The sequence below is a fragment of the Centropristis striata genome, chromosome 5 (genome assembly GCF_030273125.1).
Source record: "Centropristis striata isolate RG_2023a ecotype Rhode Island chromosome 5, C.striata_1.0, whole genome shotgun sequence".
Lineage (NCBI taxonomy): Eukaryota > Metazoa > Chordata > Actinopteri > Perciformes > Serranidae > Centropristis > Centropristis striata.
Window position 1 is genome coordinate 25,299,712 of NC_081521.1, and position 16,711 is coordinate 25,316,422.

General features: G+C 40.9%; 1 protein-coding gene across 1 annotated transcript; it reads left to right on the top strand.

Annotated features, from left to right (window-relative positions):
• Nucleotides 1-3,048: 3,048 nt before the first annotated feature.
• On the top strand, nucleotides 3,049-16,680 carry arhgef16 (Rho guanine nucleotide exchange factor (GEF) 16). The gene is made up of 15 exons (XM_059333630.1): nucleotides 3,049-3,206; nucleotides 3,976-4,600; nucleotides 5,083-5,134; nucleotides 6,309-6,472; nucleotides 6,938-6,994; nucleotides 9,368-9,528; nucleotides 11,310-11,462; nucleotides 11,550-11,679; nucleotides 12,160-12,234; nucleotides 12,350-12,442; nucleotides 12,584-12,735; nucleotides 13,485-13,667; nucleotides 14,633-14,703; nucleotides 15,953-16,054; nucleotides 16,207-16,680. The coding sequence occupies exons 2-15, from the start codon at nucleotides 4,043-4,045 to the stop codon at nucleotides 16,344-16,346; spliced, it is 2,091 nt and encodes a 696-aa protein (XP_059189613.1). The 5' UTR covers nucleotides 3,049-3,206; nucleotides 3,976-4,042; the 3' UTR covers nucleotides 16,347-16,680.
• The last annotated feature ends 31 nt before the right edge of the window (nucleotides 16,681-16,711 follow it).

The following is a 16,711-nucleotide window of genomic DNA, read 5'->3' on the forward strand; positions in this document are numbered from 1 at the left end:
CTGCAGACTATATGTGACCTTTAGTTGTACCCTATAACTTACATGTGTTTTGGACACTTTTGACATTTATTTAAAATAACATTTATAAAAATAAAATTTGACCATTTATGTACTGGTTTCTGCTTTCAAAGGATCATTATAAAAACAAAATTTGTGCAGTTTGGGGAAGATACTGTGGACTTTGATACACCATGCTCTATGCTGTGACCAGCTCACTCCCCACCCGACTCCTAATACTGTGACATGTAGAAGTCCTACTACATGTCTTTCTGTATCTCAGCTGGGCGGCACTGAATCAGTTGCTAGCACCTCATTTTTTGGCTTTACACCCCTCTCTGAGAGGGAGGTATCCAAACTGTTGACATGTAGCTGTCCTACTACATGCTCGTTGGACCCTATACCAACAAACCTTCTTCAGTCCATTAGCCCAACCATCACGCCAGCTATCACACATGTGATTAACACATCACTGTCCTCCGGCACTTTTCGCACTGCATTCAAAGCAGTTCAGGTAACACCTCTACTTAAGAAACCCTCTCTCAACCCTGCTGAAGTCGAGAACTATTGTCCTGTCTCACTTCTTCCATTCTTATTCAAAACTATTGAACGGGCGGTCACTAAGCAACTTTCAGAATTCCTCCTACAGAACAATCTTCTTGATCCAAATCAATCTGGTTTCAAAAGCGGTCACTCAACTGAAACTGTTCTGTTGTCTGTGACAGAAGCCTTAAAAGAAGCAAGAACAGCAGCAAAGTCCTCAGTTCTCATTCTGCTTGACTTGTCAGCTACATTTGACACAGTTAACCATCACATCCTCCTCTCTACTCTCTCTAAAATGGGCATCTCTGGCTTGGCTCTGTCCTGGTTTGATTCCTACCTCAAAGGACGCTCATTCAGTGTATCCTGGCATGGACAGTTGTCTACTTTGCATGGCCTCTCCACAGGGGTTCCCCTGGGCTCAGTGCTGGGACCCCATTCTATTCGCTATCTACACCACCTCTCTGGGTCAGGTTATCTGCTCACATGGTTTTTCCTATCACTGCTATGCAGATGACACTCAGCTCTACCTGTCATTTCCTCCTGATGACCCATCTGTCTCTTCACGGGTCTCTGACTGCCTCTCTGACATAGCCACTTGGATGAAGGCACATCACCTCCAGCTGAACCTTTCAAAAAACTGAACTGCTGGTCCTCCCTGCTAAACCTACAATACACCACAACATCAACATCAAAATTGACTCCTTGTGTCTTGCTCCCACCAGGGTGGTGAGAAAAATAGGTGTGATGATCGATGACCAACTCATCTTTTCCAGTCATGTCACCTCAGTTACCCGGCCATGCCGCTTTTCACTTTACAACATCAGAAAAATCAGACCTTACCTAACTCAACATGCCACTCAACTCTTGACACAAGCTGTTGTCATCTCAAAACTTGACTACTGTAATGCCCTCCTGACAGGCCTGCCAGCCTGCACAATAAAACCGCTTCAGATGATCCAGAAAGCGGTGGTGCGCCTGGTCTACAACCTACAACCAGCCAAAAAGGTCACATGTCACACTGCTGCTCATTGAGCTCCACTAAAATAACATTTATAAAAATAAAATTTGACCATTTATGTACTGGTTTCTGCTTTCAAAGGATCATTATAAAAACAAAATTTGTGCAGTTTGGGGAAGATACTGTGGACTTTGATACACCATGCTCTATGCTGTGACCAGCTCACTCCCCACCCGACTCCTAATACTGTGACATGTAGAAGTCCTACAACATGTCTTTCTGTATCTCAGCTGGGCGGCACTGAATCAGTTGCTAGCACCTCATTTTTTGGCTTTACACCCCTCTCTGAGAGGGAGGTATCCAAACTGTTGACATGTAGCTGTCCTACTACATGCTCGTTGGACCCTATACCAACAAACCTTCTTCAGTCCATTAGCCCAACCATCACGCCAGCTATCACACATGTGATTAACACATCACTGTCCTCCGGCACTTTTCCAGTCATGTCACCTCAGTTACCCGGCCATGCCGCTTTTCACTTTACAACATCAGAGAAATCAGACCTTACCTAACTCAACATTGCCACTCAACTCGTGACACAAGCTGTTGTCATCTCAAAACTTGACTACTGTAATGCCCTCCTGACAGGCCTGCCAGCCTGCACAATAAAACCGCTTCAGATGATCCAGAAAGCGGTGGTGCACCTAGTCTACAACCTACAACCAGCCAAAAAGGTCACATGTCACACTGCTGCTCATTGAGCTCCACTGGCTACCTGTTACAGCCCGCATCAAATTCAAATCTTGGTCCAAGGCAATCCAGACTCTTTGCACTTCTTGTTCCCCACTGGTGGAACACACTAGCAGTTCCAACCAGAGCATGGGCGTCCCTCTCTACCTTCAAAAAACTCCTGAAGACCCAGCTCTTCAGAGAGCATCTTCTTTCCTAGCACCACACGATAATTCTACTCCTTAAAGAATTGTCACTAGCACTTATTGATGCACTAATAGCTCTTACTGAACAATACCTTGATTGTTTGCTTTTTTCTTCCTGTAAATCGCTTTGGATAAAAGGGTCTGCTAAATGACTAAATGTAAAGGAATCAGTGATGAAACTGTAGTACCTCATGTTGGCCACCAGATGACTCCAGAGAGCTATTTGTTGCCAATCAGGTAGATAGGATGTCAACAAACAGAAAGAAACATGGTAGAAATACAATGGCAGATTACATAAATAAAAATAAATTATCTTCATGTATTTTCAAAAGGATTATAAATATAATAACAGGCCAAACTGTACCTGCTGTTTTAAATGCATTTTGTTGAAAACTGGCTTTTTATGTGGCCAAGCCAGATTGTTAGGCATTCCAGCGTGATATTAACAGCATCTACATCCAGATATTAACGCTGCTTTTTGTGAAAAGTTGCTTCCGTAGCTGCAAGCTTCAAACCAAATTGGTAGTTTCCAATGATTGATTGACGCTCACCTGTGGTGACGTAAGCAGCGCAGCTTAATGGGCGCCTGCAAACAGAGGAGGAAGTGAGTGAGTAAGAAGAAATATGTGACAGAGTGGAGCGCAGGACTACATCTGCTGCTAAAGCTGCTCTTCTCAGCGCACCGGACAGCAGCTCTCTGACAACAGCCGGACTCACTTGTGCTATCATCTTTTTAAAAAGGAGGCTGGTGTTTGGACAGTCACTTCGCACAGGTAAGACAGCTGCTTACAGTCATAATGTTTGCTGAACTGCGTTTCACCTCGCTTTCATGAACCATGGGAATGTTAGGCAGACATTTTTGCTCCCACCCTAATCCGTCTTCCAGGCAGGGAAGTTATTGGAACTTCTGACTGCGACTGAACAGGAAAAAAATAAACAAAAAACAAATTTGCTGTACACTTTATATAGGAAAAACTGCAGTTAAATATTTTTAACTGTCTGTTATAAATGTAAGTGCCACTATGATATGTTTATAAAAAGTTAGGCCAGCGTAATAACGTGCCTGCACTTGACATTATGCTATATGCACAGGGCAGTATAGGAGTTTTATCAGAGAAAAAACGTGTGGATTTGTTTTCTTCTAGTTTCTATGGCGCACAGATTTGCTGGAGCAGGTCACTCTGTGTGCTGTTGTGTGGGCAAGTGCAGTGTAGGAGTGAGCGGTGAGTCACGGGTTGAGTCCCTTGATACGAGTTTAGTGGACTGACACAACTGACTGCTCCGTAAGACTCACTGAGTGTATGAGTGGCGAATTGGATCATGGGTTATAGACTCCCTTCTTCGATGAGAAGAAATCTGGGAGCCCCACTGTAGGTCACTGGTGGTATTTCAGGGTCATCCAGACAAGAGACACTCATATTACCCTTGCTTTTTTTCTCCATGTCTCCATTTAAGGGGCTTGTTTATACATGTTTTCTGCCTGTGGTTTGACATTTATCCCTGTTATGCATGTAAAGGCTGTGATGTTTCCCTCCTCTTCAGACTTCTTCAATGTTGTAGGTGCTGAAGAGCTCAGAAGACCAGGCCGAGGTGACGGCAGGAGGACGCCATGTCCCACGGCCACTCAGACAGCTGCTTGGGCGACCAGGCCCCTCTAATTCTCACAGAACTACATATATCTGAGCCTGGTGATGAATGCTACCAGCCACAAAGCACACCTAGACCCCAATCTGAATCATCCATGCCTCAGGAAGATGCAGTAGACCGGATGGTGGTGCCTCAGAAGGTGGTTCTGAGCACCCTTAGTCCTGCAGCCCAGAAGGTTGGCAGCCACCAGCTCATCCCTAAGAATTTAGCTGCCGGCGGTCGGCCTAAAAACCGCCACCACACCACCGTGGTGACGTTCCCAGTAGGACTGGAGATCTCCAGTAGTGCGGCCCGAATCCGTCATTCAACCCAGGGGCCAGATGTGTCCTGGGAGGATTATGACAGTGATGGAGATGGCTTTGCCTTAAGGAGGAACCGCAGGAACAAGTCATACAGAGCGGCTGTGACCAGCCTGGACATTGAAGCCATGGCGTCGGGACGAGCGTCTGGAGCCACACTGAAACCTGTCAGAGAGGACAGAGCTCCCAGTCCTGGTCCAGCTCGCAGCCCTGGACGCAAGGTACATAGACTTAGGGGTTGGGGGCCAAAATTAGGTATTTCACTTTGTCCATTTATCAAAACTCTTAGTAGGTTTCATAAAATGTTTGGCACCCAGACCTACTCACCTGTTGCATATTAAGAGTGTTTTTTAATCGACTATCAGGATCAACTGGCTGAATAAAAGTGTTAATTTCAGTTCTTTGGATGAAGACAGAGCCAAGCTGATACAGCATTGGCAGTAATCTCTGTCAATTTCTCCTTTAGTCACAGTGATGATGCCCTGTTTCCACAACTGCTTCCTATCTTCCAGACCAGTACCAGTGTTATGGAAATCCCCCATAAGGTTTTTTTTTACCAAAGTGTACTTAAAGATTAAAAGACAGAGGCTGTCACGAAGAGAGATTGAGATGTTAAAGTAAAAAGAAATTCTTAGTATTATTGAGTTACATGCATTCCACAGTGTTAAACTCTGTTAACTGCACTGCTCTGTCTCCTCTCTAGCGAACCCTGGGAAGAAAGAGGAACCAGAACAAACGTGGGTCCTTCAAAGATGGTAGGTTCACAAATGTGTCACTTTGTCCACTTCTCTAAATTTGGCTACATAACTACAAATAAATGGAAAATAACAATGACATTTAGCTTCTTTTTTGTTAAATTAAAAAACAATTGAGTATTGAAGCATTTCTCTATGAAAATGTAAAAAAGATGTGTGGATGCTTTAAAAGCTGTGTCATCACAAAAGATCCCTTGAGGCAACAGGAGAGGACAGAACAGGAAACCGCTCACTGTGAACGCTCCCAGCATGCTGAAAGTCAGATAGTTGAGTTTTGAATGTTGAAATTTGATATCCTGTACCTTCAGACACTGAACCTTCTCCAGTTTTACTGTGTGTGATTTTATACTCATCAGATTTTAGAGGGTTTGATTGAAGAGTTGCTTGTCCACTTGTAGAGCTGATATCTCACTGTGGCTGCTGCTCAAACATGTAAGATGAAACTTCCATCATAGAAAAACACTTAATTTATTTCTCAATACATCAGCTTTAACCTGCACATTAACACCGTGAGAATGAAATCTGTGACCTCTCACTAACTTAATGCTCCGTGTATTATTCCAGTTATGACCGACTGCAGGCAGAAACCTGCATTTTAACGAACTTCCGTCAGCTTTGTTCCAAACAGATGCATTCTCACCTCCCACGCTTTAATTCTCAAAGTGTTATTATGGTGACTGATTCCAACTATGCTTTAGCCTTTCATTTTTTACACTTCACAAAATACCTACAATTAACTTCTTTCATTTACAACTGACAGATTTATGGCTCAACAACAGCAGAATCTAGCATGCATAAACCCACTGTAAAACAAATACACCAGGTATTTTCACACTGTAAATTGTGCTTTTCGGAAAATGCAATGTTTGTTTTTCTTGCTTCTAGTCATGGAAAAAGGTTCTCTGTGTGACATAAAAAGTCATATACACTGTCTATAAAAGTATTCACCCCCTGGAATGTTTCACCCTTTTGTTGCTTTTACACATGAAATCATGGTCAATATAACTTTGATATTTTTTCAATGCAAATTCTTTTCAAAAAAGCCAAAGTATATTGACCATGATTTGATGTGTAAAAGAAACAAAAGGGTGAAACATCCCAGGGGGGAATACTTTTTATAGGCAGTGTAAATCCAGTCTCTGAATTGAAATGTTGATGTTGATGCGTTCCTCAGCGACACCGCGCCTCTACCAGGAGATCCGTGAGCGAGGGCTGCACCCCACCAACCAAGACGAGCTGCTGGACGACTTTGTGGTGGTAGAGGCTCCCGTGGAGGACCAGGGTATCGTGGTGAAGAGCTACCGGCCGGTCCAGCTCACCTGGAGCCAGCTGCCGCAGGTATACCTCAAACTACACTGACATACAAAGTGACCATTGAGGGGGAACAAGAGTGTGCAGCCTAATACTTCTGTGAAAGTGACTGAATTATAACATAATTGAGTTCTAATTATACATTTACATACCTTTGACGGAGAAAACTCGCAGCCATTTGTTTGTCTTCAGATAAAATATCCTTCTTCCTTTTTAACTTCAGCTGAATTTTTCAATTCGTTTGAAAAAGTGCAGTATAAAACCTTCCAGTCTAAAATGTTTTCACTGCTGCATAAACTCCCACACTCCATGAATCCTTCCTGAAAATGCTGGCAAAGTTTCCTCTAAATGTCAGAATATTTACCGGGCTTGTCTGACAGGCTGGAGTCATTGACATTTTAATTCTTACCATTTTCTCAAGGAGCTCTGTCTTGATTATATAAAGCAGAGTGTGGAGCTTAACAGTAGTTCTTCTTTGTATCTGTTACAAAGGTGAAGGATACAGGTATCCTGACATTGATCTCACCCCAAGAGAGAAAGAGACAAGAGGTAAGTATGCATTTGCCCGTATGTGCAGGTATGCATCTCAAGTATTCCTACAGAAATGTCCTAGAAGGGATTTAATATGCTGCAGGAAGCAGGGCAGCTCTGGTGTAGCTCAAAGCAAACCTAAATAAAAACACAAGCTCTTTTTTCTACACATCTAGTATCAAACAAATTATTTAACAAAAACACTTTCTGCTGCTACACTTCTATGCAATATAAATGTTATATTTTTACAGTTTTATATTTTATATTTATACTTTATACTTCTTGAGCCAATACAACAGAATGTTGTTCAATTTGCATATCTTTACGTATAACTGAATGGCAATAAAATCGGTGTAATCTAAGAGGCACAGAGACCAACTTTTCAAGTGACAGTAGACTTGAGACACGAGAATTTGATGCAATTTCAATATCATGGGGTTTCAGCCACAAATATTATTTTTTAATAAAAAACAATAACAAGCTTTTCCACAAAAGTTGAGCAGCTTTTTTTTTTGGTTTCTGTTTACATATTTGTTGCAAGGCTGAGCCGTAGTGCTCTATCCAGTTCCATAATACACCCATGGACCTCTTCCAGTTCTTTCAAACCCCACATCTCCAGCTTGTAATACAGGTTTTCTGCTAAAATTTCAGACCTGAGCAAAGATAACCCTGATGATATCATCATGATGTCAAATGTAGTGTGTCCTAAAAATATACTCTCGTGTCATATTGATTTTCATCTCACACCTGCCATCACTCTCTAACAACATGTTCAAACTTATTCTCAGGTAATTTGTGTATAACAGCAAAGCCAGTTATATTTCATGACAAAAATAACTCAGAAACCACTTGAACATGATAGGCTGATGCCATCTTCATAGTGTAACACTACCTGAGGGTGTATTTCCCCTTTTTGTAATGTGTCTTCACCTGTAGTCTAATAACAAGATGTTGTGTCAATACCAAAGGTCCACCCTGTGTGAACTACAGTCCCTGAGTAAAGCCACACCCTGCCAGTGTGAGCACACTCAGTCCGTCTGCTGAGCACTTTTGTACCTTTAGACCCCTCGTGGGTTTCGCTTAGTGCTTAAGCAGTGTGCTCAAGATTGGCAGCCACCTATGGCAACATTTATCATACTTTTTATCGGCATGAAAGCATTTTTTAAAAGTCTGTGGCTACTGAAATAAATTAACCATACTTTAGTGACGTTTTGAGCTTTTAGTCTGAAACATAAATGTTGTTTTTTTTCTTTGAGTCGTGTTCTTTATGTAGCTCAGCTAATGCCCTTTGGTCTGGTCTGAGCCACTTCACCTTTAAGAGTGGGTAAGATGTGTCATCCTCACCTGATGGCTCACCTAAGATCCTGACCACAAACAGCAGAGGTTGACTAAGCCCTTCATTTCAAAATATTCACACAATAAAAAGCACTTTGAACACTGCTGCAAATTAACAACTCCTGATGTGTTTTTTTGCCTGGTGGCGATGCTTCAAATTCCTATCGACAATCTGCAAACTAGTAAACTACTCAGTACTAAGTGAATGTGTGGAGTCTAAAACATTGCCATTAAATGTCAGTTCTTGACGTCTCCCAGTGTAAAATCCTGGATTCACTATTTTTTTTGCCAATATTCAACATGTAGAAAGAAGTTTGTCATAGAGGAGAGCAGAAATGTAGCCCAGAATGCATTACACAGCATATGTTTTATTTTGTGTTAGGGACATGTCTATTCCTCTGTCATGATTTTGAAGAACTTTTTTACTGCTTTTCTCAGTTTATCTATGAGTAAAACCAACATTTGAATGCAGATACAGTCATGGAAAAAATTATTAGATCAGTTTTTTCTTCAATTTCTTGTTCATTTAATGTCTGGTACAACTAAAGGTACACTTGTTTGGACAAATAAAATGATAACAACAAAAATAGCTCATAAGAATTTATTTTAAGAGCTGATATCTAGCCATTTTCCATGGTTTTCTCAATAATGATTTTGGTTCAAGAAAACCATGGAAAATGGCTAGATCTACCAGGCATTAAAATGAAGAAGAAATTGAAGAAAACAAGGGTGGTCTAATATTTTTTCTATGACTGTAGTACAGGCCTCTTCTCCAGATGTTGTGGAAAGGAATCCTGGGAAATACAGGAAATTCACAAATTACCCCAAGGAGAAAAAGAAGGTTTATGGAAAGTGGGTTCCCAACTTAAAGCAAATTAAAACCTTCATCCAACATCAACGGCCCCTTTAGAGATCTAACAGTAAGAGATCAAATCACATGCTGGGGCTTTCATTTTTAAAGTTTAAAGCAGAAAAGAAAGTGTTGTGTTTGTGTTGCAAATGTGAGTTGCTCCTTCACATGCACACTTATTCAATTTATGTGTTGTCATTTGACAGGCCATTTTTGAGATCATCACATCAGAGCATTCGTATCTACACAGCCTGGGGATCCTGGTGCGTCACTTCAAGAGCAGCGAAGCTCTGAGGAAAACATTGACGGCCACAGAGCACCATCACCTCTTCTCCAACATCTCTGTCATACACCAAGTCAGCAAGCGGTGGGCACAACTCGTGTGTGTGTGCATGTGTGATGGAAAACTTGTGCTGGGGGAGGTTTGCTGCCGTGTAAAAGGGATCTGATGATGTTATCAGTGTGTGAAGCACATGGGACTGCACATTTAATGTTTGATTTTTGCCAGTAAGCTTTGTATTCCCACAGAGATGTGGTTTCAAGCAGAAAATGGTTGATTTAAAGTTTCAAGTAGAGTCTTTGCCTTCAGCATGTGTTGTGTATCCTGTAGGCTCCATCAACATGTTAAAACACGCTGGCCAAACTGGTTCTACTGCCTCACTGCTCTGAGTGGTATTCCCGGGCTTTAAAATGATAATGTGCTCGAGAGCTTGTGTTGCTCAGTGCATTGCTGGCTTTATTATTTTTGAATGAAAATAGAGCCAGTTTTAACAGCAACAGAGGAAGCGGTTATATCTTTGATCCTCTTGTTTTTAGTTTCCAGGTACAACAGGGTGAAACTAGAAGGTGTCAGAGTAGCTGCCGTATGATCTGACTTACAGTATCTTTGTGGGAATGTGTGTCCTCTAGTTGCTTTATGGGTTGGGCTCCTTTCCAGGTGTCATTTTACTCCTTTTTGTTAAAAAGGCATTAGCAAGGGCAGGGCTGAAAGTCATTTGTCCTGTTATAACAATTCTTATAATGGAAAGTGTTTACAATGGTTTGGCAAAAGGGATCATTTGGATCTTAAAGTAGAAAGTTAAATTTGTTAACATAGGTTTAGTATTTTAATGTACTGGCAACTTGAAATGATAAGTCTGTGTGCTTCAGGGTTGTTCTATAGTGCAAATTTTTCAGAATCCTCTGAGTTAAACAGAGAAAGGCACCTTTTGTTTTCAAAATGACTAGGCTAAATAACTTCTTCCAGTCCAACTGGGTTTTGACAAAGTAAGATAGAACCTTGTCACCACAAAAGGTCACACTGTGGATTGGTTACACATAATAACAGCCTGAAAATTTAAGCAATAGTTTGGATGTTTCAAACTGGGGTTTGGGTACTTAACCAGTGTATCACCTTCAGTAGATGGTGGTCGGCCCCCGGTTTGGATAAGCAGGCAGGAGTAAATGTATTTTAGCCACCTAAAAAAATAAATAATAAAAAGAAAATATATATTGGGGTTTTTTCACCACTTTACCTTGTTGTCAAACAGCCCTGTTTAAGTTTATGTGGGAAACCTGGATCTGTTATCTATGCTCTGTTCAAAGCCACCAGACTCCATTAACAAAAACATTAATTTTACCTTGCAGAACAGGAGGGTTAATGCTTTACAGCTGCCTTGATCAGTTTGTTTGTACAAATTGTGTAAGCGGTAGAACAGCAACTCATGTGTTCTGCGATGTAAAATTATTGTTTTTGTCAAAGAAATCTTGTGGCTTTGAAAAGAGCATAAATGCATATACTGACTTCAGTTCCCCACCAGAAAGGGCTGATAGTCAGACTGCGAGGTAAAGTGGTAAAAATATTCTAAATATAGCGTACACTTATACTGATATTGATTTTTTTTTTTTAGGTGAAAATGCATTTTGCTGCTGCCTCAGCAGTACATTACTTAACTTAACTGTGATGGTACTCCTGCTTACTGGATGTAATACACTGATTATGGATAAGAATCTCATACATCCCCACTTCCAAAAATCTGATCTCTTCCTTTAAAACCGAGAAGTTACAACATTCAGTTAAGTCTGAACGCACAGGTAGTTGATCTGTGTGAGGAAAAAGACAGTCCTTTCACTCCTTTTACCAACCTCCCCCTCTCTTTCCACTCTCAGGTTTTTTGAGGACCTAGAACGGCGTCACTATGACAACCCAGTGATCCGGGACATTAGTGATATTGTTCAGAACCACGCTGCCCACCACTTCGAGCCCTACATTGTCTACTGCTCCAACGAGACCTTCCAGCAGAGGACGCTGCAGAAGCTGCTGTGAGTAGCTGAACAAACGTTAACACGCTGAGCTTCTGCAGCAGCGCGGCAAGATGAGCTGAACTCTCCTCTCTCCCTGTCTATTAGGACCAGTAACACTGCGTTCAAAGAGGCCCTGAAGCAGATTGAAGGGAGCAGTGATTGTGGGGGCCTGCCCATGATCTCATTCCTCATCCTTCCCATGCAGCGAGTCACCAGACTGCCTCTGCTGCTGGACGTTAGTACAACTTTTTATTTCTTATGTGAACCTCTTTTTGTAAGTCAAATAGTAGCTAAAAATAGGTGGCTTAGGACCACTTTATTTATTTTCCTTCCTTATTCCATCTTAAGTATACATTCACCATATTATGTCCATGTTCTTAATTTTTGTCGGTCTTTCTGTTGTTTATAAAATCTTGTAAAGCTGTGCACCCATCAAAATAAAAGGGAATAAACACACATTTATGTATCATAGAAATGTGCTTTTGGGGTGAAATGTAAAGAATTTACCAAATTGGAAAAATAAGTAAACAAATGAATAAAAATCATATGTATATCTACACAATTTTAACTTTGCATGTACACTAGCATTCATAATACTTTGTTAATGATTTAGGAACTCCATGTTCATCTCCATCGCGTTAAGTTTAGGTCGTTTTGTCTACAGAGTAAATAACTGGTGCTGGTACAGTTTCATATCTTCGTTCTCGTCTCACAGACAATCTGCCAGAAAACTCCAGACAAGACAGCGGAGTACTTTGCTGCTGTTTGGGCGCTGCACGCCATCAGCAAGGTAGAGATGTTGTAAAAGCACTCTGTATTCCTACATTTCTTATTCGAGACTGGACTATGGAGTCAATGTGTTTTTTGTGGTTGTAACTATCATTGTGTAATTGTTATTTCAACAGTTGGTCGCTAGCTGCAATGACGGAGCCCAGCGAATGGAGAGGACAGAGCAGATGTACACCATCCAGAAACAGATGGATTTCGGTAAAATCAAAGTAAGTTGTGTCAGTTGTTTCAGCTCAAACACAGTCAAAAAAGTAAATGCAGAGTTCACAGGGTTTGAATTATTGGGTCAAATGATGACCATGGATGCATCTATAAATCTTTGGGCTGTTGTGACTCTTGTGTCCTCGCAGCCGTTTCCTCTGGTGTCGTCGTCGCGGTGGCTGAAGAAGCGCGGTGAGCTCGCCTTCAGCACTGAAGAGCTCAGCATCTGGAAGGCGTTCAGCAGCAGGAGCTACTACCTGTTTCTCTTCAATGATGTATTGATCGTCACCAAGAAGAAGAGGTCAGTGGAACTAAAATACATAGAGTTCATCATGAAAATGATCATAAAATCAGTGTATCAATTACACGCCAGAGCAGAAACCTAATGTTTATAACCTCTGAACATAATGCATTGTGAATCTCAAAATGTAAAGCTTCTTTCATGCACCTAAGTGCTCACACTTTGGATAATAACAGAACGTACTCTGCGGAAATGGGGGATGCTAGAGGAGAATAACTTTCACCACAACCAGATTTTGAAGCATTTCATGAGCTTATCAGGCTCTTCCTGACTCCCGTGCACACTGAGTAGGTCCAGCTGCTGGTAGGCAGGGAACACGAGAAACAGTGAAATGAAGGGACAGAGAAAGGAGAGAGCATGGATGTGGTGCGTGCATACTTGACATTCTTCAATCTCGCATTCAGCATGTCAGCTCGACAGACTGCAGCTTTCTGTTTTGAATTAGGGAGAAACCAAACAATGTCAACACAGAGGAAGGAGCTGCCCACAACACTGGAGTCATTTTCAGGGTTGTTAAGTCGACACTATGACCCAGTCTTCAGGTGATAATATCTAGGAAATGCTATTAGCAGATAGTCAAGGAATGTGGTATGAACGTCTTAACAGCACACATGCACAGCAGCTGCGTTTAACTACCCTATAACATACAAAAATGGTCATTTGAAATCACATTATTTCTGTGAATGTTCCTGCACATATTGAATACTCCTGTAAATGGAAGTATGAGTAAAAACATATTATTTTCCAAGTGAGGAGAGCTTCGTGGTGATGGACTACGCCACTCTGGAGAACGTGGAGGTTGTGGAGGAGGTAGAAGGACGGGCGACTTCACCTTCCAAGAGCAGCTCCAGCTACTTTCTTTCCTTCATGCTGCTGATGAGCAGGAACAGTGAGGGGAGAGCGGAGCAGATCACCTTTGTGGCTGAGTCCAGGTATGACTGTTTCAGCTCCCACCGGCCATGAACTCATGAGCCACAGTTGTTACATGAGTACAGTTGTTATCCCATCAAGTGGAAATTCCTATTTGAAGACACAATATCAAGTCATTCTAAGTATATGTACAGTCATGGAAAAAATGATTAGACCACCCTTGTTTTCTTTCAATTTCAAATTTTAATGACTGGTACAACTAAAGGTACATTTGTTTGGACAAATATAATGATAACAACAAAAATGGCTCATAAGAGTTTAATTTAAGAGCTAATATCTAGCCATTTTCCATGGTTTTCTTATTAATGATTTTGGTAATAATCAAGAAAACCATGGAAAATGGCTAGATATTAGCTTGTAAATTAAACTCTTATGAGCTATTTTTGTTGTTATCATTATATTTGTCCAAACAAATGTGCCTTTAGTTGTACCAGACATTGAAATGAAAAATAAAGTGAAGAAAACAAGGGTGATCTAATATTTTTTTCCATGACTGTAGGTGTCAGTTTCATATCATAGGGTGCGACACTTGGATCATTTTGCTGAACATCTGGTAATTTTTTTAAAGTAGGGGAGGTTTTGGAGGTGTTTTAGTTAAAAACACATTTGCATTTCCTATGGTTTCTTCACAATAAAAGCATCCCACTGATTCACCATTTGAAAGCATTTAATGCAAATGACAAAAGCAAAAGTTAATATAGCTCCAATGCGAGCAGAGCACAGAGAGACTTTTAAAACACATTGTGACAGCTAAAGAGAGGACACTCTAATGGGTTCCTGCAGCTGTCCCCTGGAACTCCTGTCATTATGTTAATGTAAACCCCTGCAGCAAACCATAGTCAATGTTTTGTGTCTGGCTCCCTCTAGTGACAGAATTTGTAATGGCTACCTCAGATGCTCATAGGAAACAGACTTTTTGTGCTGTCACACATTTACAATGTTGTTTTTTTTTGTCTCTGTTGCTAAGGGTGGACCGTGCACGATGGATAGTTGCTCTTAAAGAACACAAGCAGGAAGGTGTCTTCATGTGTAAAGATGGTAAGTTAATATGCTTTGTTTACCAAGGGAGTCGCTGTTAATAATACACTTGAGTTCAGTCAGCCCAGTTTGCATTGTGTGCATTTATCTTAAAAATTGGAAATTAATGACGAATCTGTTCATGTGTAAATTACTTATTTGTCATGAGAGGCAGTATGCTGCTTAGAAAACATTAAATCCACATTCATTTTCCATCTTAAAAAAAGTCTTAAAAAACATTTCCAAATGGAATCTTAATCACTAGTTTAGACGTTCAAACTATTTCTAGACATATTTCTTGTGTTGTGTGAATCTTGACTTTTTGTTGTTCTGAGATCTTAAAGAACCGTGTCTGTCTTTCTTGCCTCAGCTATGGTGTATTTGCAGGTGTGTTTTGAAAGTTTCATCAGCTGTAGTCGCTGTTCTCTGCTTTACGTGAACAGCCACTGTGACTTTATTCACAATGTTAGCAGAGACCGGAAAAAACAGTACGTGTATAAGTGCGTCAGCTGGAAAATGGTCACTAACTGCTATTGATTTTTCCCAGGAAAGTGGTAACAGTTTGAAAATCTGCAACTGCAAAGGCTTTTCAGTTGGCAAAGACACAATCATCATTTATCTACGAGTAAATCTTATGTCTTTAAATTCCTACAAAGAACATCATTAATAGATTCAAATGCAGATATAAGAATGCAGGTACAGCTCCTCTCACTCTGTATGTATGTTGCATATTATTCAGATGTAGGACTATGTGATCCTACAGTATGTGATAAGGTGCCTTTGACATGAACAGTTTGTAAACCTAGACAGAAATGGATCAATCATTCAGAGTAATGGGTATTAGTGTATATAGTGTCCTAAAGGTCTACAGGCCTAATAACATATACGCTATTTTGAATATTAAATAAAATCTTATTTTAGTTAGAGCCACAATCTTGTTCATACAAATACACACCCTTATAATGCTCATTAATGGCATATTTGAAATGGAATCATCATACAGAAAGCACTCACAGTGGCTGTTTGTGTAATCACACTTGTTTCTAATAGTGAATGCATGTCAGTGTGGTATTGTTATCAAAGGGCGTGTCCTTGCAGGGAAAATGTCACATTCTAGGAAGTAATGTGCTGTAGATATTGAGCATGTACGATATTCTAAGACACAGAAACTTGAACTACATGAACATATATTGTACCTTCTTATAAAAGCTTTGGTTTTATCATTAATTTTATTATATATTTTAATTATTAATTTGGGGACTTTTTTCAGGTCTGCCACAGTATGAGGCCACCAAAGCCTACATGCCAAAGGAGCCAGATGAGTTGGGGCTGAAACAGGCTGAGCTCGTCATCCTGCTGCAGAAGGAGGAAGGTGAGGCCGTCTGTCTGTATCCGTCTGTGTGTGGCTCCATCACTACCTGTTGTTTAACATCCAATCCAGACCTCAATCAGTGAGCTGCCTCCTGATCATATAAAAGCCTTTGAGAGAGCTTATAAAGGTGACTTACTGTCTGCTCTTTCCAGCCTGGTGCTATGGTGAGAGAATGCGGGATGGAGAGAGGGGCTGGTTTCCTGCTACCTGTGCCACAGAGATCACAAACCCCACGGCCATCGAGAGCAACATGCAGCGCATGAAGCGTCTGCGCAAAGAGACCAATGTTTGAGTGACTCTCAGGATGTACACAGGGTGGACAAAATAGCAGAAACACTTTCCAGTTGATTGGTGACACTCATGTTTTGTTGTGTTGATGCTGCAGTGTTTGTGTATTATACTGGACACAGTGGTCCATTAACACACTGGAAGAGGTTTAAAAACAGCCTGTATGCTGTACTAGTACCCCAGTGGACTAACATGAGAACAATGTGGCCATGATGTTCCTTGTTTGAATCCAGCAGACCAAAACAATTACTTTAAAACATGATCAGTTGAATTAATTAAATTTCAACCAGAAAGGGTGTTCTCTGTCCACCTTTTTATATGTGCATCCTATAAAGAATGGACTGCTACAAAAGCAGGACTTACTGGCCC

Bases quoted from the DNA above. Each gene is read 5' to 3' on its own strand.
- arhgef16 (XM_059333630.1), top strand. From the start codon at position 4,043: ATGTCCCACGGCCACTCAGACAGCTGCTTGGGCGACCAGGCCCCTCTA. The intron at 11,680-12,159 runs GTTAGTACAACT...CTCGTCTCACAG, and splicing joins GACTGCCTCTGCTGCTGGAC to ACAATCTGCCAGAAAACTCC. The intron at 13,668-14,632 runs GTATGACTGTTT...TCTGTTGCTAAG, and splicing joins ACCTTTGTGGCTGAGTCCAG to GGTGGACCGTGCACGATGGA.